General features: G+C 57.8%; 1 protein-coding gene across 8 annotated transcripts in view; it reads left to right on the top strand.

Moving 5' to 3' along the window:
* The window catches only part of RIPOR1 (RHO family interacting cell polarization regulator 1), a 32,066-nt gene extending 10,945 nt beyond the window's left edge, over window positions 1–21,121 (top strand). For 3 of the 8 annotated variants that reach the window (XM_071567229.1, XM_071567230.1, XM_071567226.1), the window contains 22 exons: window positions 8,978–9,104; window positions 10,980–11,129; window positions 11,467–11,545; window positions 11,864–11,887; window positions 12,364–12,417; window positions 12,526–12,678; window positions 12,769–12,832; window positions 12,915–12,958; window positions 13,155–13,280; window positions 13,557–13,705; window positions 13,913–14,042; window positions 14,247–14,387; window positions 15,105–15,917; window positions 16,410–16,549; window positions 16,908–17,082; window positions 17,214–17,349; window positions 17,520–17,681; window positions 17,821–17,979; window positions 18,321–18,517; window positions 18,625–18,708; window positions 19,016–19,106; window positions 20,144–21,121. In XM_071567229.1, the coding sequence (XP_071423330.1) occupies window positions 9,004–9,104; window positions 10,980–11,129; window positions 11,467–11,545; window positions 11,864–11,887; window positions 12,364–12,417; window positions 12,526–12,678; window positions 12,769–12,832; window positions 12,915–12,958; window positions 13,155–13,280; window positions 13,557–13,705; window positions 13,913–14,042; window positions 14,247–14,387; window positions 15,105–15,917; window positions 16,410–16,549; window positions 16,908–17,082; window positions 17,214–17,349; window positions 17,520–17,681; window positions 17,821–17,979; window positions 18,321–18,517; window positions 18,625–18,708; window positions 19,016–19,106; window positions 20,144–20,241 (3,270 nt within the window). In that variant the 5' untranslated portion in view covers window positions 8,978–9,003 and the 3' untranslated portion in view covers window positions 20,242–21,121. Of the gene's footprint in view, window positions 1–3,531; window positions 3,651–6,122; window positions 6,204–8,977; window positions 9,105–10,979; window positions 11,130–11,466; window positions 11,546–11,863; window positions 11,888–12,363; window positions 12,418–12,525; window positions 12,679–12,768; window positions 12,833–12,914; window positions 12,959–13,154; window positions 13,281–13,556; window positions 13,706–13,912; window positions 14,043–14,246; window positions 14,388–15,104; window positions 15,918–16,409; window positions 16,550–16,907; window positions 17,083–17,213; window positions 17,350–17,519; window positions 17,682–17,820; window positions 17,980–18,320; window positions 18,518–18,624; window positions 18,709–19,015; window positions 19,107–19,351; window positions 19,416–20,143 lie in introns of those variants that run through there. The other 5 variants (XR_011698857.1, XM_071567228.1, XM_071567227.1 and 2 more) reach the window with 5 other exon arrangements.
* The last annotated feature ends 2,781 nt before the right edge of the window (window positions 21,122–23,902 follow it).

Genomic DNA, 23,902 nt, shown 5'->3' with positions numbered 1-23,902 from the left:
TTGGCACAAGCGATGGTCCTTTTTCAGTCCTCAGGGCATTTACCCTGTGGAAAAAGCTCTGTGTTGGGCTCCCAGAGTTTTTTGGAACTGACTTTGCCAACTTTAGCAAAAGGTAAAGTCTGAGGGGTCAGCTGTAGCACTGTGGTGGGGGTGACCACCTCCAGCTGTAGGACCAGCTGTCCTAGCCCAAGACGAGTCACTCGATCACTCACTATGGTTCTTCTTCAAGCCATGACGGTGTGTCTTCTTGCCAGAATCACCTTCTGCCCCCTCCCAGGTCTCCCTCATGGCCAGGAAATCTTTGGCACCTCACCAGACTGGTGCTGACATGCTGACGACATTCATCTCCCTGAATGTTTTTGGCCAGCCATGACTTCTGCCACCCACTGAGGCTGGCCTATGCCCTTTCCTGTCATGTTTCCAGCTGTGGTGACATTCCCAGTCACTCAAGGATGTCCATGGCTAGGGAGTACTTGTCCAGAGCAGCCTGAAATAGTTTCTTCATGACTTTGGCCTGTGGTGCTGGTGTCACCAGAGCAGTGTGATCCTGGGTCTGGTGGACCTAGAGCCAGCAGAGAAAAGCTGAGGAATATCCCCAGGACTCAGTGCTAGCCAGACATGGGGTCTTTGGGAAGCTGGTCCCATATCCCACGGCAGGCAGGAAAGTAGGAATGTCCTCCTGGAGTGTCTGGGTTTTTGTTCTGCCTGTAAACAGACTGGCTGTGGCTGTACATGTGTGTCCAAGCACAGCTGCCCAGGGAGCATTTTGTTTGCATGCTCAGCTGTTGTGGTTGGGGTGGGGATGCCCAGGGCAACTCCCCAGACCTGGTAAGAGGAAGGCATAAAGTGACATCCCCAAAAAGGGTGCAGCTGGAGCTTTACACCCACATCCCTGCTGCTGCAGAGGAATGGAGGAAGCTGCCCTGGCTGGTTGAGCTGAGCCAGGGTGGTGGGTATCAAGCGAAGTCCCCTGAGCTGAGAGGGGTCACCAGTGCCCTGCATGGCCATGGGGATGTCCCTTTCTTTGCATTCCCTCCCTATGCACCACCAGGCCAGGGCTGGGGATTCATTTAACTCAATTACCACCCAGGCCCTGGCTCTGCTGGCACAACTTGTGCCCTTCGTTTGCCCTCCCTTGGCAAGGTGTCCCTAAACTGTCGAGCCCCGCCGAGAACCTTGCAGGTGCTCAGAAGGAATGGCTGATCCTGCATATCCTTCTCTGGCGTCCTCTGCCACCTTTGCAATGCCTGACCCCACCTCCTGCCTGCTCCTGGTGGTCTCTCCATGGGTGATGCCCAGGATGGTGCCGATGCCAGGCAGCTCACCTGCTTGTCAGCTACCACAGGGATCCCCTGGCAATGTAAGCAGGGCTATGGAGAGGCAAACAGCAAGCAGCAGAGTCTGGCTGTGACCCCTCTGTGAAGGAAGCCTGGGTGTCCCCTCACTCTGCATGGCACTGGGGAACGCCTCTCCTGCAGCTCGGGCAGCTTTAGCGTGGCTTTCTCATTAACCTTTAATGAGAACAAACAAGCTGGCATGGGCCGTGGCTGCGGGCGCACTGCCTGGCCGCGTGCCGGGCACTGGCTCCACGCGGCTGCCAGCACGGCACAGGCTTTGCAGAGGGATGGTCAGACCCAGGGCGGTGCCGGCAGTGATGCCATTCCCTAGGGAGAAGCAGTACGGCATGAAAAGCTGGGCGAAAGCCCCCTGCCCATGACAGTGGCAGGATGGGACTGTGCCCATCAGTGGGGAGAGCCAGGGGGATGTGTCTTGTCCAGGCAAGGCAGGAGACATGGTCTTCATGCAAGTTCCTGAAGCTGAGGAGGAGATGGGCTTTGCAGCATGCTAGGCTGCTGGCTCCCTCTGTGCCCATGGCACTGGCACAGAGGCAGGTAGGTGGGCAGTATGGGATAGTTTTTCCTTGGATGCTGCTCACAGCCAGCCCAGTCTCACCAGCTCTTCTCCCAGCTGCTCTCCCAGTGGAGCTGGTACTGTGCCCACCTGGGCACCAGGACTTCAGGGTGCCCACCTGAGCACCAGGACTTCAGGGTGCCCAGGATTGTAGCACTCTTTGGTGACACCCCTCCAAGTCCCAGCTCTCCAAGCCAGGCTGTGGCTGGCTCCAGACCCACGTGTGCATGCCCATGGTGGGGCAGCCAAGCCACCCTACGAGGAAGCCCCAGGTGCTTCACCGGTGGGACCTGCAGGGAGGGGACTAGCTCTGGGTTGGGGAAGCAGGCTCACAACAGGCTGACCCCTAGGGAAAGGGTTAACTGTCTGGGAGGACCCCATATCTTTGAGCACCCCCCAAGACTCTGTCCCAGTGCTTTTCCTCCTGAACCTGGACTGACCTCACTCTAAAATCAGCAGCAAACAGGAAAGGAGCCTGGGAGGAGGTGTTTCTTCCTGCCCCAGTGATGTGGTGATGGCAGCTGGTCCTAGCCTGTATGGAGCTGGCTGCTTCAGCTTCTGTTAGAGCTGAAGGAAGTGGGTGCCAGGCTTGGGTATCCCAGGACCAGGACCCATGCAGGGAGCTACAGCCCTGGAGTGAGGTGACATCTGAGTCCCATGGTGGTTTAGGGCATCCCTGTGTCCTAAACAGGAAGTTTTGAGGCTGGGAGGTGCTTCTGCCATTGGCATGGAGGACAGGTGGGTCTGACACCCCGCTTCATGGGAGCTGGATCCCCGTGGGGAGAAGGACATCCTTGTTTCCCACATGAGAATGGCACCCAGCATCTTTGGAGAGGCCTGCGAGAAAGCCCTAGGTGAAGGCAGCCTCTCCAAGGTTTTGAAGACTCAGAGGATAAAAAGTGGGAACTTTTGAGCAAGGAAACCCTTTTCACAGTGGCTCCTGGATGTTACAGCGTGCCCACAGGCATGCCATGGGAATAGTGGAATGTGAGAAGCCTACAGCAAAGCCACGGTGATTTTATATATCTATATATGTTTGCATATATTTATATATGTATATTTAAAACCAAGCAATGCAAAAGCAAGCACCAGTGCTGAGTGTCAGCTGCCCATAGCTTTGTGCCTGCCCACAGTGGAGGCAGCAGGGATGGGGCAAGGGGCTGTGCATCCCCCCTCCCCATCCTGGGGACCGGAGCAGCTCAGGGACAGTGGTGTGCTGGGCGGAGCCGTGTGTGCTCTCTGGCTCGTGGCCAGTCCTGGGTGATGAGGGAAGGGGGTTTCGAAGGGAAGAGACTCAGAGAGGGGCTGTGGGGGGAGTCGGCACTGCGGTGCCCTTTAGTGTATTCCCGTCCTTTCCACCCGTGCCTCAGTTTCCCCAGGAAGTCATTGATGAGGGAAGGATGGGACTGAGCTGTGATGTGCTCCAGGAATAGTCGGTGCTGGTGGGCCTCCTTTCCTCCAAGGGGTCAGGCATCCTCCCATGTCCTCCCGTTCTCTGGTCCTCTGTCCTCCGTGTCCCCCTTGAGTCATGCCGGGGCGGTGCTGGGCAGTGATGTCAGCCCTCGGGCAGGGGAAGTGTGGGAGGAGACTGCTGCCCGGGGGGAGCCCTCCGGCCACAGCCCCCACACTCTGACAGACAGACAGACGGACGGCATGAGAGAGCAGCAGCCGCTGTGGACGCTGACCCCAGCCCGAGGGGGATGTGCTGCCGCAGCACACCATGAATGGCAAACCAAAAGGTACTGAGCACCAGCAGCATCAGGGCTCCCCAGCAAATGGCGTTAATTTGGGGACCCCCAGCTGTCTGAGGTTCCCGGGTGATGTAGCTGGGCTCCTGTGGGGCTTTTTGGGGTGAGGGCTTTCCTCAGGAGGAGAACTCTTCCTGACAAGGGGCACCAAGGACATAGGCACTGGCCACCTGCAAGGGACACAGTTGTCACTGCGGCTTGCAGCGACAGGGTGTCAGGACAGGGTATCCATGCAGGATAGGACCTGCTGGCTTCCCAGCATTGCTGGTGCACACACTGAGATCCAGGCTGTGTGTCTCAAGGCAGGAGAGGGGCCACAGCTGCCTGCTGCTCCCGGGTGATGCACCGCTGATGCTGTGGCAGCTCCTGATGCCACAGTGGTGTGGCTTTCCTCAGCAAACTGGTTTTCTCCCCCTCATGCTCCCATGTCTAATGAGGGTAAACAGAGCCTGGCTCTATGTTGAACATCTCTGGCATGGTGGCCCCAGGAGAACTGGGGAGAACAGAGAGTCTTGGGGCTGCTCTTGTACACTTAGACCAAGTTGTCTGGACAGGATTTGCAGGGGAAGGTACTGGTGCCCAACAGAGCACCCTGGAAAAGAGCAGATCATGGGTGAGGTGGCACGTGGGACCTCCACAAGGTTATGCCAATCCCAGCAGGATCCTTCTAGAGGATCCCAGCACCTCTGAGAGGGATCACAGCCCACTCAAGAGCAGGGTCTGGTGCCCCTGGCCAGGCTGTAGTCCCATCTCACAGGGCATGTGGGTGTGCAGTGTCTGTGTGGATCTGTATAGGTGCTTGGTCTGTGCCTGTTGTGGTTGAGGACCCACTTCACCAGGACCATGGTGGTCCTGGGCTGGTTCTCAGGAACTGTGGTTGGTCTTGAGCACTAACAGGCCCTGGGGAACCCCCACCCCAATGGTGGCCACTTCCCTGGGTCACAAACTGGGACTTGCATCCCCCTCTGGCTGGAAACAGGGAGCCCATGGGGTGGGTGGTTGAGTGGGAGGCTGAACCCCCCCCAAGGAACTGGCTGTGAGTGTCTGCCTGTGCCGTGCCCTGCCCTTCCGTGGGGATACTCCGCAGGGTAAATAAGCACTTCCTCCAATTCTTCCCATTTGCAGCTCCTTCCCTTTCCTGCTACCCTCCCACTTGGCCCAAGGAGCCAACAGCCTCCCCCGGCCACAGAAGCGGATATCACTGTCATGCCCCTGCTGCCACAAGGCCAAGAGCACCCAGCACCTATCCAACCCAAACAGCTGAGAGCACCCAGCACCCCTTCAACCAAACCACCATCCCCTGCTCTGGGGGGGGCTGTGGGCCCATGACCTTAGGACTGGGAGTTTCTCTCCCGGGTGAGTCACAGGGAGCTGGGATGCCATTCACTGACTCATCTGATTCCCCAAGCCCCCCAGTCCACCGGCATGAGGGGGAGATGGGGGATGTCCTGTCTTCCTGGAGGAGAGGCAGAGCATGGAGGAGGTCAGGGAAGAGGCGGCTCCCAGGCTCCCTGTGACCAAGGCCTGATGGCGTCGGTCTCCGGATGCTCCCATCCTCTGTGGCGAGGAGGGATGAGGAGTGATGGGAGGGTAGAGCTGCTCCAGCCCACGCTGGGAGCCGGCCAAGGGCTGTCCCAGGGCCGGAAGGGGCCGGCGGGGGCCGGGGTACGTGCATGGGTTAGGGCAGTGAGGCTGCAGCTGTGCAAACACGGACACAGCAGCTACTCCGAGGGAACTGTGCCAGCAGGCTGAGTTCACAGGCTCCCGAGGTCATCCCTGCAGTGTGCCCACGTTTCACCCAAGGGTCCTTGGGCAGGGAGTGGCAGGACCCCCCCACTTGCCTCAGACACCACAGGCAGGATGGTGTGTGAGGTGATCCTGTGGCCACCATGGCCGCCCCCACTGGGGGACACTGGTGTCCTGCTGTGTCCCGAGGGGTGCGTGCAGTGCCATCGGTGTGGGGACCACAGCCCAGCCCCTCCTGGGGAAGCCCCTTGGGTGCCAGTGGGCGCTTCTGCTGGTTGTGGGTGCCCTCCATGAGGTCAGGGGTGCTGGAGGGTGCTGGGTTGGTCATCATGGGCATTGATGGCCTTCAGTGAGTAACATCCCTGGACATGCTGGTCAGAGCACCCCTAGGTCCTAGGGCTGCAGGGCTGGGGATTCACGGGGAGCCAGTTTGGGGCGTCTCCGACCAGGGCAGTTTTGATAAACCTGCAGGAGCGACCTGAGGCTGGTGTCTGAGTGTCGGAAACAGAAACCAGCTGGGACCAACCCAGCCGGTCGGACTGCCCCCTCCACTGCTCAGACATTCTTGGGATCCCAATCATCTTCAGAGCACCAGGCGTCGAGAGAGGAGCTGGCAGCCGGGCTGGAGAGCCCCGGGGTGGGCTCCAGCACCCCATGCTGTGCCGCCTGTCCAGCTGCTCGTTGCCCTTTTGGCCTCTGCCTGTGGGCAGTGCTGGTTGAAGACGGACAGACGGACAGATTCCCAGGACTGTGTTTCCTACACCAGGAGAGCTGGAGGCGGTCTGTGGCACAGAAAAGGTGAAAACCTTGGTTGGGAGGCAGGTTCATTAGCACCAAAGCCCTAATTAAGGGCAGGGGGTGGTGGGGCTTGCTGGGACTGAACCTTTGGGGCAGGACCTCTGTGTCTGCTCCTCAGGAAGAGAAGAGATGTGCTTGGGGCAGGGACACGTGTGTTGGTGCTCTGTTGGTGCCAGCCTTCTGGTAAGCCTGGTGCGGGGCTCACCAGCCTGGGTGAGATGCGGTGGCCAGCGGTCCCTTCCAAGGGTGTCCTGGTCTCTGCTCCCTGCTGGGGGCTGCCTGTGCTGCTGGTACCAGGTACCTCTTATCTCGGTAATGTCAGGAATGCACTATGCTGGGTTTTTTCCTCCTCTGTGAGCCAAGCCCAAGCATGCCAGGAGCAGAGACCCCACATCCTGCTTGCCCTGCCTCATGCAGGCAGTGCTGCCCTTTGGCACCTAACTGGCTGCCTGCTGGTGCCAGGCTCAGCAGGGGCATAGTGTCCCCCACCTGGAAGGGGATTTGGGGTCCTAGCACAGGATCTGGGTTGCAGGGTGCCAAGCCTGGGGATTCAGGGTGCCACAGTGTGTCATGGGTGTTTGGGGGAGAGCTGGGTCCCAGGGCTGGAGTGCAGGGATGTGGCCCTGTCAGCAACTACTGCTCATGTCACTGCTCCCTGTGCCAGTGCAGGAGCCTTTGGTGCTTTGGAGCATGACCCATCACAGCACAAGCGGCTGCTGGAGCCTCAGAGGTGCCTGGGCAAGTGAGTGGGGATTGCTCTGACTCTGCTGAGGAGTTGTGTTGCAACATCTGTCCCCTACAGCACCCTCAGCATCCTTCTGCCCTGTGACACCTCCAGCATCCTTTTTTCCCTGTGACACCCCCAGCATCCATCTCCCCTGTAATGCTGCCAGCATCCTTCTCCCCTTCAACACCTTCAACATCCTTTCCCAGTGTGGGCTCCTGCCTGAGAAAACCTCTTTAGAGCGCCACCTGAGCTCCCAGATAGCAACATGGGCTGGAGAAGGGTGGACTGGCAGGATCACCTCAGCCTCATCCTATGGCTGGTGGGTGCTGTCCTTATGGATGAGCCACTGTAGCACCCAGCTAGGGAGCAAGCATGGGTGCCACATGCCTGGCTTGCTCTGTGGGGAACAGATTAAAGAGCCCTGCTGAGAGTAATCTGCCCAGGCCTGCAGGTCAGCCGGGCTGCCAGGGATTACAGCTCCTTCTAATGAGCTTAATTGGGACAGTGTTGTCCTGGAAAATGGAGGGACGGGCACCCAGATAGCACTGAGGCTGTGGGACCCACCAAGCGGCTCCGTAGTCACGGCCTGGGACCTGAGTGCCAAGGGGGAACCAGATGGACCTGCTGCTTCCCAGCTCCACTGGGATAGAGGTGAGCGGCAGTGGCTTGCTTTGACTCTGAATGGCTCTGGCTCACCCCAAGCACTGCAAATCCCTGTCCCCAGCCTGGTGTGCAGGGTGGCGAGGGGTGCAGCACGGGGGGAATGCCCACTGGTGGCTGAGCCACATGGGACCAGGTTGAGCCAGGGTCCTGGATTTGTTGTGCCGGGGCAAGGAGTGGGGATGGTGGCAGAAGCCCAGAAGTGTCTGTGTCCTTGTGGTGTCCACTGGCTGCCGGCCATGCTGGAGGCAGGAGTGAGCCTCTTGGGATACGGGGAGGTGACTCTGGCCTAGTTTGCCAAGCGGGGAAGTTGTGCATCCCTATGGCCCTGCCAGGCCTTTCCTGGCAGGGTGTGTGACTGCTGGGCACAGTGTGGGTTCATCCCCAGCAGCTCCTGGCTACCTAGCTCACAGATCAGCTTGGGGTTGTCAGGGACAGGGACTGAGCTGCCATCAGCAGTGGAGCATTCCACATCCTGCTCCTCTGTGTCTGCCCTGTGGGCTAGGCTCTTCCCTGAGCCCATCTGGTATTGCTGGGGGTTGCAGAGCCAGAAGCTCCAGAATCCCCTGTTCTTGCCTTGTGCTTTGGACTGCCCTCCCTGATCTCCAGCCAGGGCTGCTGGGATGCTCCTGGCCTCAAGACTCAGATATGATCTGTCCTGGTTGGTATCCACTGCACTGACCATGGTGGGGACAGGCTGGTACTGGCACCAGTTTCAGGGCTGCTGGCACTGCCACTGCAGGGTGCAGCAGCTATGGAGCTGGACACGTTCTGCCCACATGGAGTTTCCAGGGTCCAGCAGGGAATGGCTCAGCCTTTTCTTCCTCAACACAGAGCTCCTGGCAAAGCTGGGAACTTTCCAAAGTGCTTTGTTGTCCTTGGGTTTCCCTCCAGGTTGCTGGAGTGAGCAGAAGCAAGTGAGGAGACAGCAAAGGGCTGGGCAGCTTCAGTCCAGCTCCATGCCCTTCCTGCCCCTGAACCAGGATGGCACGGGTGACAGTGGGATGTGGGACAAAGGAAGAGGTGTCCAGGCTGGGACACAGCCTAGCGTTTGCCATGGTCATGTCTGGGAAGGGTCATATTAGGCACTGGGCATCACCCGCCTCCTGTGGCTGCCATGGGCCAAGCTCAGACACATCCACAGTGTGTCCCCCACTGAGTGCTCAGTGTCCAGAGCCCTGCTTCACCCAGGGCAGGGCACTGGCAGTATCCCTGGGGCAGAATGGGACCTGTGTCCTGGTGCTGCCAGGACTGTTCTTGGTCTGAAAGGCTGGGAAGGCTTGCATTGCAGTCTGTGGGTTCCACTCTCAGTCCCTTAGTGGCACCCTTGCCTGTGTGTTGTGTCCCCGCCCTACTGCTGGTGACCTTGCTGTTTCATTGTCCTCAGGGCGGCCCTCCAGGTCACACTCAACGATGTCACTGTCTGTGCGCCCGCAGCGCCGAGTCCTCGTCACCAAGATCAATAGGAGCCAGTCCTTTGCCGGAGTGAACTCATCGGCCGACCGGCCCTTCAGGTAGGAGATAGGAGCTCATGCTGCCCGCCACGGGGGACAGTGACAGGGGCAGGCTTGGGTGTTGTGTGGTGCAACCTGCTGTGCATCCCGAGGCTCCTTCCCATCCAGCTGTCCCATCATCTTCCTCAGGGACTTTTGTGGTAGCCAGGGGATGTTGCACAGTGGGCTGCAGGGAGCATTGAGGCTGTGTGGGAGGCAGAACCCATCAGTGCAACCCTTCACTGTGCTGTACCCCAGGCAGGGTGAGGACCCTGTGGTTCCTGTCACCAGAGCATGAAGGAGACAGATGTAGCTCACCCAATCTTCAACCTGCTCTTAGGAGCTTCCCTGTGACCATGTTATCATGTTTAATGGGTACAATGGAACTGAGAAGACTTTGAAGTATCTTGAGAGCCTTGACATCCTGCGGCAGCCAGTTTCAGGGTTAAGTGCTGGTGTAAGTCAGGGTTTCCTTGAGGTCACCTCAAACCTGTCACTGAAGGTTTTACTGGCCTCCTGTCAACTCTGGTGCTAGGAGCAACCAGTCCCTACTCATCTTCTCCATTCACTGGTGATGTTATGGTCCCATCATACCCTTCCACCTTCAGCCTCTGTACCAAGTAACACTTTCCAGGTCACCAGCATGTTGATGGTTTTTTGGGGGTGCCAGAGGGGGTTGCTTAGGGATAGGGAATAGGGAGGACTTTTAGATGCCTGCAGCCAAGTGGCTGGTGGGGAGATGCCTGTAGGAGATGCTTCCAGAGACCCTGGAGGACAGGAATGAGAAGGAATGGTGGAAATTAAGCGCTAACTCATTGCTCCACCTTGGGAGGAGGCCAAAACATTCATTTCCCCCACCACTGATTCAGGGAAGTCTTTTGATCACTTCTGCGAAGAGCGGCACAGGATGGGAGGTACAGCCTAAGGCTGGGAACTGAGGAGCCTGTGGTGTCTCCTGGGCACTGGTGGCACGATGATGCTTTTGAAGGAGGAAGGGAAGAGCCGGTCTGAGCAGGCTGGGGAGTGACTCCATTGCACAAGGCAGGAAGGGTGGTGTTCAGGTCCCAAGTGCTGGGTCAGTATCCTGCAGATTTTCTGGGGGAGGCAGCTCCATCCATCAGGTTTGGTGACATCTGGAGGGGCATCAGTGCCTCAGTGATCAGGCATCAGTGGGGATATCCTTGTCCCATGTTGCTGCACTGTGTGATGGGGTGACAGGGCTGCTGGTCCCCAGGATTCTCCCATGCTGCCACCCACTGAGATCTCTGCCTGATCCTGGGACAGACTGTCAAGCCAAAGGTGGCATGTGTCACCCTGGCACAGTGCCCAGAGAGCTACTCTAAGCCCCTGGCAACGTGGGACACTGGGGATGGAGCAGAGCATGGCCTCTTTGGAGGGTGATCAGGGCTGGAGATGTCCCCATAGGCACTCCAGGAACACAGCTTTGCTCCAGCTGGTGCCATCTCTGTTTGCCTTTGCTTCCTCTGCCTAGCACTTGAGACCTCCCCAGCTCCACAGAGGCTGTACCACAGCCAGACTCTTGGACTCCACTGAGACAGGGCTACCTTGCTGTTCTTCTCCATCTCCACCTTCGTGGGTTTCTCCTTGTCTTTCCCATGACTTTGGGGCAGACAAATACATATTGAGTCACTGCAGGCATGTTGTGCAGGCAGTTGTGCCCAGCCTTACAGCTCCATTTCTTCCAGCTCCATTGGCCAGTTTGACTGACTGCCAGGGAGTTCTGGGAGAAGCGGGCAGGTCCTGGTGGACCTGGTCTCCATCCCAGAGCTTCTCCTTGTCTCAAGACAGGGTGCCCAGCAAGCTGAGGCATCTAGGAGGACCCTGGTGCTGTATGCTGACCCTGGCCTTCCTGGCTTTGTCTGCCTCTTTCCCCAGGAACCTCTCACCCTTCACTCCCACTGTTTCCCGCAAGACTGGCTCCAGGGTCAGTAGGATGTTCTCAATGTCCCACAAATCCCCACCACCCAAGGTGCCTCAGCCCAACCGCCTGGACGAGGTGTATGAAGCTCTCAAGAAAGGCCTGACGTAAGTGCTGGGGCTCCCTGTGGCTGGGGGAGTGAAAGAAAGGAGCCCCTGAGGGGCATAGGACAGCTTGTGACATGGATTGGGCTTGGCAGCTCTCCTCCCTCACCAGGCAGGGACATGCCAGGTCTCCTGGGTGCAGTGCCCTGGGGCTCTGGAGCTGTGTGGGGTCCCACATCTCAACACAGCCCATGTGGAGGCATATATGAGTTCCCAAGCCTGAGTGCTGGAACAGGGAATGGGGATGTGGTGCCAGGTGTGCAGGGTTGATGTGGGCTGAGGGTGGCAGGATCCTTGGACATGGATCCCAGCCTGACCCCCATGGTGTGGTTTCCCCCAGAGCCTACCTTGAGGTGCACCAGCTTGAACTGGAGAAGCTCAGCACCCAGATCCGTGAGTCCAAGAGGAATTCACGCCTGGTGAGTGTTGCTTGGGAAGAGCCTTATAGGGAGAAGTTCCTTGGGCAGACAGCCAGGGTTGTGGGCACAGCTGGGGCAGCTCATGGTCCATCTGCGTCCTGGGGCAGAGCCTGTTTCTGTGGGGATGTAGCAGGGCAGCCCAGGCTCTGGTGTTGGGCTGCACAGTGCTCCTGTCCCTCTGTCATGCACTCTCCAGCCTTGGCTGGGTGCTGCATGTCCCACAGCCATGCTATGGGTGGTGGGTGCGACATGCTGGGTCTTCTTGAGTGGACAAAGCTGGCTTTGTGCTGCATCTTATCCCTCTCCTCTCTCCTCCAGGGCTTTCTCTACGATCTGGATAAGGTAAGCGGGATCAGTGCACCATCCCTTTCATATCCCCCTTCCAAGTGCCTGAGATGTGCAACTGCCCTGCTCTGCTAGCACTGCCCTGCTGCCTGTCCCCTGGAATTGGGGTGGGGGGAGACTGGGGCTCTGCAGGCAGGGCAACACTGAGCAAAATCTGAAACAGAGAGGGCTTGTAAGCTGCTTTTTGCAAACAAAAGTTGTTAGTAGCTGCTGGGCCAAGGTTAGCTCTGAGGCTGGGGAAAAAGCACCCTGGAGCCTGGCTTGGCTCCTGGAGGACCCTCTGGAGCAGGGAAGCCTGGAGGAGGCTGCAGCACGTGGGTGTTCCCTGGTGGCTGCCACCCTGCAGCTTGCAGGCAGGGCTGGTGACCAGGACCTGTCCCAGCCACAGCATGGTGACACAGAGGGTACATACTGACCTGCATCTCCACAGAGTGGCTGCACTGCCACTCACACCATCTCCTCTGCTTTTCCAGCAAGTGAAGTCAATTGAGCGCTTTCTGCGTCGCCTGGAGTTTCATGCCAGCAAGGTGAGAGCTGGGGACTGGAGTCACCTTGAGGTAACCACGGTGCAACATTGGGGTAGCCATGCTGTCCCCAGCCCTGGCCCTCACCACAGCTTGGGCCTGTCCTTGCAGATAGATGAGCTGTATGAGGCTTATTGCATCCAGCGGCGGCTCCGGGATGGAGCCCACAACATGGTCAAAGCTTACAGCACGGGCTCGCCGGGCAGCCGGGAGGCACGTGAAAGCCTGGCTGAAGCCAGCAAGGGCTACAAGGAGTACACAGAGGTGAGGCAGCTGGCAGGGATGGGCTGGCAGGGTGATGGGTCCCACGAGTGTCTGCTGATGGATCCTGTCCATCCATCTGTCTGTTCCCAGAACATGTGTCTATTGGAGAATGATCTGGAGAGCCAGCTGGGCGAGTTCCACGTCCGGATGAAAGGTACCTTGTCCTGCTCCATCCCTGTTCTGTTGCCTGCCTGTCTGCCTGCTGCCTGCTGACGCCCCTCTGCCTTCTCTTGCAGGACTGGCAGGCTTTGCCCGGCTTTGTGCTGGTGACCAATATGAGGTTGGTGGGACCATATGAGTTGGGTTCTGCTGTGCTCCTGCCCTGTGGTCCTTGGGGTGTCTTGGGGGTGTAGGTGGGCGTCGGCGTGGAGGGCATGTTGCAGGGTGGTGGGGGCATGGGTCTGTGGCCATGCCTGGGGACACATGGGGACACCCAGTGTCATGTCTCCCCCATACTCAAACCTCTGCGTCCCCAGATCTTCATGAAGTACGGACGGCAGCGGTGGAAGCTGCGGGGGCGTATTGAGGTGAACAGCAAGCAGGTGTGGGACAGCGAGGAGATGGTTTTCTTGCCCCTCATCACTGAGTTCCTCTCCATCAAGGTACAGTGCAGAAGAGGGCAGGGATGGTTTGGGCCAGCTACCCCCCTATATTAGGGTAATTTAGATTGGAGAAGACCTCTGTGATCATCAAGTCCAACTGTTAATCCAGCACTGCCAATCCCACTCTTAAACCATATCGCAAGTGCCACATCCAGACATTTTTTGAACATTTGGAGGGATGGTGTTTCCACCACATTCCTGAGCCTCTCTCGAGCACTTCATTCTCACTGGCCCATGGCTTCATCTCTTCCTCTCCTCCCTCTCCTCCTTCTCTAGGTGACAGAACTAAAGAGCCTGGCCAACCATGTTGTTGTGGGCAACGTGTCCTGTGAGACCAAGGACCTCTTTGCGGCTCTGCCCCAGGTAGTGGCCGTGGATATCAACGACCTGGGCACCCTCAAACTCAGCCTAGAGGTGACCTGGAAGTGAGTACTTCAGCAGGCACTGCTGGTGGCACATGGCAGGGCTAGGGATACCCAGCATGGCATGGCAAGAGATAATCCAGGCTCTCTCCCATCCCAAAACTGGGTTTTAATTATGGAAAACCAGAGCTGAAGTGGAGGGGGTCCTGGTGTCCTGAGACTCCCCTACAAACTGGTGCACACTCCTCACTTTCCTGCTGTCCTCCCCAGTCCCTTCGACAAAGATGATCAACCCTCAGCAGCCAGCACGGTCAACAAGGCTTCCACAGTGAACAAGAGGTTCTCCACCTACAACCAGAGTCCACCAGACACGCCATCCCTTCGGGAACAGGCATTCTATGTAAGTATGCACCAGGCAGGGCTGCTCAGGAGAGGTGGGTGCTGGAGAGGTCCACATGGGAATGTGCCCAGGCTACATCTCAGAGGGTGGCACAGCTCAGGGACAAGGGTGGGCAGCTCCTCTGCAGCCATCCAGCCACAACTCCCCGGTACCGGTGCCTGCTCCTCCATCCCACGTTCACAGCTCCTCTTCTCTCTGCCCAAGAGCCCGGAGCGGGCACCTGACAAGCGCGGTTGGTCCTTGCTGGACATCTTTCGGGAGACACTCTTCGAGAAGCTGTCTCAGAGCTGCTCCTGCGGCGATGTCTCCTCGGCCGAGCTCGGGAGATGGCCGCAGCAGGGCCGCGTAAGTGCGGAGCTGGAGCAGGCCGGTAGCTTAGCCCAGCAGTGTGGCCACCCTGCAGTAGCTGTAGCCACTCCTTGTCTCCTACTCACTATCCCTCGCTGATGCCCAAAGGCCTGGTCCTGCTAGGCTGGGGTTTGGCTGGTCCTGCGTAGCTTGTCCCCAAACTAGAGGAGCCTGGGTTCACCCCCATGCAAGAACTGGGCATTAGAGAGTAGACAGCTTCTCTGTGTCCCTGCGCTGGTGGCATTGGTGTGCTGTGCCATGGCATTGGCATGGTGCTGGTGACGGTGCTGGTGTCATGGTGCTGGTTTGACTCTAACATGGTGTTGGTGTGGCACCAGTTCAGTGATGCTGAGCCACAACATTGGCGTGATGGCCAGTGCTGTCCCCATGAACTGATCCTGGACCTGTTTCAGTCCTTGCAGCTGTGGTGGGTGGTGTCCTTGGCTCCAGGTGTTGCATCCTGCCTGTGCTGGGGAGCCGCTGACACCCCAGGGCTCCAGGGGCTGGGCATGGAGAGCAGAACTGCCTGCTGGTGTGGGGTGAGATCCAGGGCTAGAATAGGCAGCTGTGGTCTGTTGGGACCTCGCTGCCCATCCTGCTGTGCCAGCGAAGCCATGGCAGCCTCCAGCTCAGCTGCCACCGGTTGACAGGAAAACAGTTGGAGGAGCAGGGGCAGGAGGAGAGTCTTGGCTGACACCATTCTCCCCCCTCCAGAACATGCTGCGGCGCCAGGAGGAGCTGGAGAACGGCACGGCCTGGTCCATCTCCTCCGAGTCTTCAGATGACTCTTCCAGCCCTCAGCTGTCTGGCAGCGCCCGCCATGCCACGCACAAGCCCATCGTGCAGCCTGAGGTGCAGGCCTCTGCGCCTGCCATTGAGATCTCCTTCTCCCAGCAACCAGAGGAGCCCGAGACTGGCCCTGGGGCCAGCAGCAGTGGTGTCTCCCCTGCTGGGAGCCAGCCAGAGGAACCAGGCAGCTGTAAGAAAGATACAGTGGCCAATGGGCATGTGCCCTATTCTCGGACTCTGAGCCACATCAGCGAGGCCAGCGTGGATGCCACAATGGAGGCCAAGGCTGTGGAGAGCCCCTGGGAGCCCATGCCCAGTCCAGAGGACACAGGGACAGACGAGCAAGATGCCGACCCCCTCCCCAGCACCACGGTGGCAGCTGCTGTGGCAAGGCAGGACAGGGACACTGAGGCCAAGCCCCGAGCCTCTGCAGCATGGGCCACCTCCTGCGAGGTGGAGGCCAGCAGGGCCGAGCCAGTGCAGAGCCAGGTGCCAGCACAGGGTGGCTGTGGCACCGGGGTCCCCGCAGCGCTGGCACAAGCCTCTGTGGAGGAGAGGCCTGTCCCCACCCCACCACTGCCTGCCAGCGTCCCTGAAGTGCCACGGCAGAAGGTGGTGGATTCAGGTCTGGAGGAGGCGATCAGCCTCCTGGGCTCGGCCCTGGAGGACTATCGGGGGCAGTTCCCAGAGCTGCAGCCCCTCGAACGGGAGCTCAAGCACCTGGAGGAGATGCTGCTGGTGAGGAGCTCCCAGTGGTGTTCAGGGGCATGGGGGACAGGGCCATCCTGGCTGGCAGTGCCTGGGGAAAACTGGGACAGGGCCAGCCCTGCTGACAATACCCAGGGATGATGGGGACAGGACCAGCCCTGCTGCCAGTGCTGAGGTATGGTGGGGATGGGTCCATCCTGGATGGCAGTGCCCAAGGATGATGGGGACAGGACACTGCCCTTCTGGCACTGTGTAGAGACAAGGGGTATGGGTCCGTCCCAGCTGGCAGTGCCAGGGGACAAGGATAGAGCCATCCATGTTGGAAGTGCCCAGGGATGATTGGGACAGGGGTCACCCCAACTGGAAGTCTCCAGGGTTGATGGGGACAGGGTTCACCCCTGATAGCAGTGCCCATGGATGGTGGGGATAGGGTCATCCCTGATGGTATAGCCAGGAATGTGTGTGGCGGGGCTGTCATGGCTGGTGAGCCAGGATTCAACCCCACCATACCTTCCTCCACAGCAGAAGCAGGGCGTCTTCCTCAGCCGGGCCTCCAGCATCAGCCTGACAGTAGAGCATGCGCTCGAGAGCTTCAGTTTCCTCAACACTTCTGACATGGAGGATTCAGAAGGCTCTGAGGAGGAGCCTCTCCAAGATGAGAGGTGCACAGCAGGGCTCATGGGATGGGGCACAGGGCAGGAGGTGGCCCTGGGACACTTGGGATGGGGGGTGCCCACCTCTGTCAGGGTGCCCAAGCACATTTATAGTGGCCCATCACAGCTCAAGGAAGGTCCCGGTCAAGAAGCAGCAGTATCTGCTCCATCTGGTTGCACAGTGTCACCCTGTGTCTGTCCATGGGGGGTGGACTGGAGGCAGCCCCTCTGCCTTGGGGACCTGCTCCTTTGCCCAGCTGTGATGCTGTGAGGCTATAGTACCTGCAGAAACTGCTGTGTGGATGGGGAAGGGCCAGGGCCAGGTTTGCTGTGCTGATCAGTGCCTTGATCTCTCCCTGGCTTGCAGGAAGGCTGGCAGACCCCTGCGCAGCACCAGGGCCCCCAGCGCTAGCGAGATGGGGGCAGATGACACTGGAATGTGCAGCGGCTCTGAGGCCAGCACTGACCCCATGAGCACCGGCAACGAGTTCCTGGATAAGGCTCTGGTGCTTCACCTAAACAACTGCAACCGCCTGCTGCTGGTGAGGACCAGGGGTGGGGTACAGCAGCAGCTGTAGATGCCCTCTCAGGGGGTGTCTTGCCCCGACATGGTGGCTGTGGCATGGGCAGTGGGCTCTGTCCCTGAGGTCCCTGTTTTGGCTGTGGCTTGCAGAAGCTGGGCACCTTCGGTCCCCTGCGGTGCCAGGAGATGTACGCCCTGGACAGGCTGCTGCGGGAGTCACAGGTGCTGGAGATTGTGTGCCAGCTGACGGAGGAGCGCGCAGGAGCAGCCAGCTCAGCTGCCGATGGTAAAGACACATGGCCAAGGGGACCCTCCCTGCCACCCTGGAGGCTATGTGAAGCCTGGTGTCCCCTCATGGGCACAGCTGGGCAGCAAGGGGCCATGCCAGGCAGAGGGCAGGAGTAACCTGCCTGCTGCCATGGCCTTGGGGAGGTTTGACAGTGCCTGTCCCCACAGTGGTGCAGTTCTCAACACGGAAGGAGGGTGTGCTGCCTCTTTGGGACCTTTGTGTGGAGGTGCCCAACATCTACACCTGCTCTGTGGAGCGGTTCCTGCAGGTGCTCAGTGCCCAGTATGCAGCACCCATCAGTGGGCAGCACCCTGGTTTGGCTGATGCTGGTGAGTAGTGGATGCCAGGGGGATTTGGGGAGTTGGCAGCCTCGCTCAGTGACTATGAATGTGGGTATGTAGGTGCCAGGAGCCCCTCAGAGGGGTGACCACAGCTGCTGCACACCCTGATCCTGGCTTTTTCCCACAGTGTGTGTGAAACTGGTGGAGGACGTGCTGAACCGGCGGCTGCCCCGGCGGCCTGGCAGTGCCCAGAGCGAGCAGGTCACCATCTTCCAGTACTGGAGCCACTTTGAGTCGCTCGGCGCCCTGGTGCTTGACACCTACATGATGGAGCTGGCAGAGGAAGGTGAGTGCCCTCCCATCCTCCTTAGGCCCTGGTATGGGGTGCCAGAGCATCACTATAGCGCCTGATCACCCTGCAGCACATCTCCCAGAGGCTCAGGCATCCTTGGGCTAGGAAAGTCAGTTGGATCCAGAGCACAGCCCACTCCCATTCTATCTTCCCATGTCCTTGATGTAGGTCTCCAGCATCTTGGGGGGCAGCTCCATGTACTGGCATCCTGTGTGGGGCCACCTCTGCCCAGCCTGGGTGCAGGGTGCCCAGGGCTGGGTTTGCTGCAGTGGCAGGAGGATGGGGCAGTGCCATGTGGCTCCCCACAGCTTGGCTGAGCCGATGACTCCCCACAGCATTGCTGGCACAGAACCTCAACTCGGACGACCAGGATGTGGTGCTGCGTGCCCTGAAGCGCATGCCTGAGGGCCGCCTGAAGAAGGAGGGACTGAAGGCGCTGAGCCTGCTCCTCGTGGAGGGCAACAGCAAGGTGGTGAGCGCTGTGTCAGCCCAGCTCCGCAGCCTGGCAGAAAACCCCCGCTTCCACCAACGGGTAAGTGCTGGGCAAGCCAGGGGTAAGGTGGGCTGGTGCTACAGTCCCCGGGGTGCTGCCCCCAGTTCTGCTGCAGGTGGTGGCATTGACTCCCCCATTTCCCTCAGGCCCTTGTGTGCTTCCTGGAGCAGCTGGAGGATGAAGAGGTGCAGACACGTGTGGCAGGGTGTGCAGCACTGGGCTGCCTGAAGGTGAGAGGGATGTGGGAAGGAGGCAGCAGAGCTGCATGTTCCAGAGGAAGAGGAAATGTGTGTGGCCAGACACTCCAGACACACCTGCAAAGCCCCATGCTCCCAGGAAAGAGGAGCTGGGGGTGCCCCAAAAGTGCTGGAGCAGCAGGCAGGGGCAGGGCAGGAAGGGAAATGGAGAGGGAAGGGACAGGATGGAGGCCTTTCTTGCACTGTGGAGCTGCAGCACCCTGTGCTGCCTTCCCCTCTGAGCTGTGTCCCTACTCTAGCCCTGCTGGCCACACTCAGCCCTTTGTCCCTTCTTCTGCAGGCCAAGGAGAGCATTGAGCAGCTGGTTTACCTGTGCCAAACTGACAAGGAGCCTGTGCGGGAGGCAGCCAAGCAGAGCCTGATGCTGTGTGGTGAGCATCCTGCTGTTTCTCTGCTCCCTCCCCACCCACAGCATCCCAAGAGGCATCTCCTGGTACCAGCAGTGCCCACAGGTAGTGGGCTCCAGGGCTGGTCCCTGCCTACCCCACGCAGGGGTAGAGCCAGAGCTCATCATGCTCCAAGCTTTGCCAAGCAAGAGCAAGATGGCAGCAGGCAGCGAGGGCCAGGCATCCTGTGGCCACAGAACTAAGCCTGGTTGTTATTTATTATTTGCTAGATGGCCCTGAGAGAACCATCTGAGTGGGCTTCTAGGCCTCCAGATCGCGGCAGCTGCTGCACAGGTTGGGACATGTGAGCCATCCTCGTCCCCTTGTCCCTGCTCCTGCCGCTTTGCTCACAAATGTCTCCGTCTTAGAGCCTGTTCAGCCATGTCACGTTTTGGAGTCTGTGTGTCTTGGTTGTTCATAGCGCCCATCCCTGTGGCACCCCGGCATGTGTAGATGCCTTGTATCCTATGTCCCAGCAGGTTGTCCATGTCAGCACCTCTTGCTGGGGATTGCTGCTGTGGCCAGATTTGTGTGCAAGGGTGCCAGGGAAAGAGCTCAGAGTGAGCCTGTAGCATGGATGTGTGCATCCCTGTGTGTGCATGGGGGTTCTGGGGGAGCCCTCGGGACCCCTATGCCAAGTGCATGCAGATGTGCACAGCTGTTGGAATTGCTGGAGCTGGCACAGCCCTGAGCACTGGTCCTTTGGCCCCAAGTGAGTCCCTCCACAAGCCAATACTTTTGCAGCCCAAACATGGGTGATCCCTGTCCCACATGGGCAGCTGAGGAACAGGATTTGCAACCTCTGAATCAAGAGCTCTGGGGTAGCCAGATCCCAGCTGGAACCTGCCCAAGGGTATGCTAAGGAGGACAAGAGAGGTCTCCATGCTGTGGCCATAGCATGCAGGCTCAGCTCTGCCAGGCATTAGGCATGTTTCCCTGGAAAGGCTGGGTATGGTGGCCAGGAATGGGCAGGGGACAGAACTTCCGCAGTTCAGATCATTGACCACGATGTGTACTTGCAGGGGAAGATGGTAAATCAGCTCACCGGCGGCTGGAGGAGACCCTGGACAGCCTCCCACGGATCTTTGCACCAGCCAGCATGGCCAGTACAGCTTTCTGAGACCCACGCACGCCCACCTGCTATCCCTGAGGGCAAAGGCACCGCTGGGCCGCCCAGGCTTGCACGGACTAGGGCCCCGGCAGCTCCCGCTCTCAGCACCACACCGCAGTATTACCCCTGCCGGCAGCTCGCCACGGCCGCACACTGCCTTATGGAGCACCGCTTCCCTGTCCCCGGCCACCGGCCCCGCGGGTGCCACCGCCGCACCACTGGGCAGGGGGCTCGCTGCACATCCCACCTTCTGATCGCTATTTAAAGTACCCGGGGAGCCCACCCTTCCTGCCCCTCTTGTCGGCTACAGCTGCCGGGACCAGGGCAGCAGGGAGAGGTACCGGATTTCTCTGCTCCTCTTGCCTTCCTCTCGCTCGAGGGCATGCGCCCTGTCCTGGAAGGACCTGCACTTTGGAAACTTTGCTGTTTCTTTCCAGGAATTGCCTGGGCCATGGGGACTGCTGCCCTCTGCCACCTGAAGTCCCCAGGACTTAAATAAAATGAAATATAAGATATTAATATATTCTGCTGGCGTTTCTTCTTTCCAGCTCCACATGCTCCTGTTGCTCCCCAGCTGTGGCTGTAGGGAGTGTAGAGAGATGTGGCCCCCAGCCCAGAACCTTTCCTGGCCTGTTGGGAAGTGCCATGGAGGGCAGGGGCAGGAGGAGCAATAGAGGGACGGACAGATGGACAGACAGAAGCTGCCACCTTTTTTTTTTGTTTATTCAGTTTTATTTTATTTTATTTTATTTTTTATTTACAGATTTTGCAGAAAAACAAAAGCAAAAAATTCTTTTCTATAATGTCTCTATAAATCTATATATACTGTAATTACAGAGAATGACTAATTTTGATTTTAAACCAGAAATAAAACCAAACCTTTAATGATGTCAGTGTTGCTGTGAGGGTGTTTCTTTGGCCCCAGTGCCGAAGGGCAGGGCAAGCCTGTGGGTCAGCTTAGGCAGCTGCAGGGTGATGGGGTGTTGTGGGAAATAACTGTGATATCGGGCATTGCCCAAGTGCATCCCTGTGCCCACACCTCAGCCAAATGTTGCCAAAATTTGTCTGCTCGGCATGAGAAGCATCACCCAAGGTGGTACAAGGTGGCCATACACGGTAGGAGCTACCAAAACCAGAGCTGGCTCGGGAATGACAGGCCTGTATGCGTGTGTGTGTGTATAAATCCACACATTCCCCATCTCCAGCTGCTGCTGTGTGGTAATGGTTATCCAGGCCCTGACCTCCAGTTTGGACCAGTAAGAACCCATGTCCAGCACTGGGAGCAGATTGCAGCAACTGGTGGCCACAGCTGTGTCTCCAAACATCCTCCCTCCGGATGGGTGTGACTGGGAATGCTAAACCACCCCCTGAGCTGCTGTACCTCATCCCAGGACATCCGCTGTCCCCACCTTGCTGTGTGGTACAGGGCTGGGAGAGGGAGCTGCTCCTTGTGTCCCCTCCCGCTGCTTTTCCCTCACTGCCTTCCCTTGGGGCTGGAGTTTTTTGTGCCCCTCCTGTGCAGCTTGGCTGGCACCAACAAGCTACTGGATTGCTGGGAAGGAAGCTTACTGGAAGCTTGCTGGGAAGGAAGCACTGTTTCCTGTGGCTCTCCCAGGAAGCAACTTTGACCTCTTGGTGGCTGTGATGGGGGCAATGTAATGGGGGCCACCAGGGAATCCAGGGGATACTGCTGCATCACTGCTCCACCCAGCCTTCTTCCACCTATTTTGGAGACTGGACAAGCCCCAGGAAGGAAGCACAAAGCTTCTCCCAAAGCACTGCATCACACTGTCAGCTCTAGGCAGCAAGAGATAAGGGATGTGGGTCTCGGCTGGCAAATGCAACTGCAGACGAGCACTCGAGAGGTGGAAACTGGCACAGACCTCTTACACATTTGATTTCATGTCTTTACCCCCCTGAATAACTGCTGGAAATAAAACCAGTCCAGTGTCCCAGTAGTCAAAGTCACAAATTCAATTAATTCACCTACCTGGATGTTCTCTTTGCCCTGCCAAGACCTAGTCCCCTCCCTGCAGCCAAATTCCACCTTCCAAGATAAGCTACACCTTGACTGCAGAGATCACAGCAGGAAAGCAGACTTCTGTCAGGGTAGGCAGGGAGCTGCAAGCCAGGACAAAATTACTCTGCTTCTAGAATTGCAAGGAGTAGTCTCATTATTTACATGGCTTTTAAGAACATGTGGGGAAAAAAACCCCAAACAGATTAATTTAGGAATCTATTGCCCAGTCCCTTGCTCTGAATGGGTCCATGCCAGCACTGCCAAAGAGTTATGCCCCATGGACATGACCAGGTTGCCTGGAATTGCAGGATTGTCATTTTAACATGAATAAACTTTAAAAAAAGGTCCTGTTTTTCAGAGTGCACCACTTCATGGGGTGAACTCCCTGGGAGCCACTCTCACAGTACACGAGGACAAGATGCGGCACCACAAAGCATGTTTTGTGGCAGCATTTGTTATTTCAAAGGAGACAGTGTGCCAGCACCACGTTTGTCAGCCAAATCTGTGTCAGCACTTAAAACATCATCCCCCTCCTGTATGGACGTGCTTGTGCTCAGCAGTTACTTGCTTTTCTTGTAGGAGCTGCAGCCCGTGGGAGGGTGTCTGTGTCACAGTTACATTATCCATGTGCTCTAGCTTTGGAAAGATGTTCCTTTTCCCCATCTACTGCTGCATTTTCTTTTAATTAAAGGGGCCCATATGGATTTTGGAGCACTTAGCAGTATCAGTTTTTACCTGCTGTCTCAGGAAAGTGTCCCAAGGAGACCTTGCAGATCAGCAGAATGTTCCCTCCTCTTTGACAGCATCAGAGCTGGTGCAGCTGCCCAGGTTTGACACCAAGAATACCCACCAGTCAGAATGACCCTGAGGAGATACTACTACTTCGGAGCACCACTAGCTCCAGTCAGCCATTGCAAGTCATTGTGTAAGAAATAACTTAAATCTTGATACCAAGTCATTTTTAGGGGGTTGTGGTTTGGGAATCTCTGGATTGAGCAAGCTCAGAATTGGACCTCTCACCTTATCCCAAGCTTGTGTGAAATATTTCCAAAGCACTTACTAGGGCATTTAGAGATGGTTTGAACAGCTGAGCAGTCTGAGCTGAACCACAGCAAAGGAACAACCTCCTTGTGCACTGATGTGTTCCTCAGAGCGCTGTCAGACACACACACATGGGGCTTGTTCTCCAAGGGCCATTCCTGGGGTGGCAGCTGGGGCCTCATTTCATACAGAGACCAAAGGGTGCTCTAGGCAGCCTTCAGAACTTAATTTAATGCTGTCAAGCTCAACTACTGTCTTCCTTAGAGCAGAGAGAGGAGTGGTGCCTCCTGAGGGCTTGTGAGGGTGATGGAAACATGGAGTTGGAATGAGGAGGGTGAGCTCACCACAGGCCTTGGCAAGGTGGTCAGGGGAGCTCTTCACCTTCAATTCTTGCCATTCTGCTCATGGGCAAGGCGTTTTCCAGAAAGGCCTCACTCAGGCAACTTTCCTAGAAGGAGCATCTGCCTCTGGGTGTCTAATTTGAACAGGCTTGGAGGCCAAATTTCAGGAGTACTCAGAATTAGAACTGCAGCTGGGGATTTGACTTCCCTGCAAGTCAGCTCAAAAGCGCCTCCAAGTGAGGAAACCCAGGATCAGTAGGGCAGACCC

This window comes from Pithys albifrons, chromosome 12 (genome assembly GCF_047495875.1).
Source record: "Pithys albifrons albifrons isolate INPA30051 chromosome 12, PitAlb_v1, whole genome shotgun sequence".
NCBI classification, from domain to species: domain Eukaryota; kingdom Metazoa; phylum Chordata; class Aves; order Passeriformes; family Thamnophilidae; genus Pithys; species Pithys albifrons.
The sequence above is the reverse complement of the archived record's forward strand: the minus strand, read 5'-3'. Positions and strand labels throughout refer to the sequence as shown.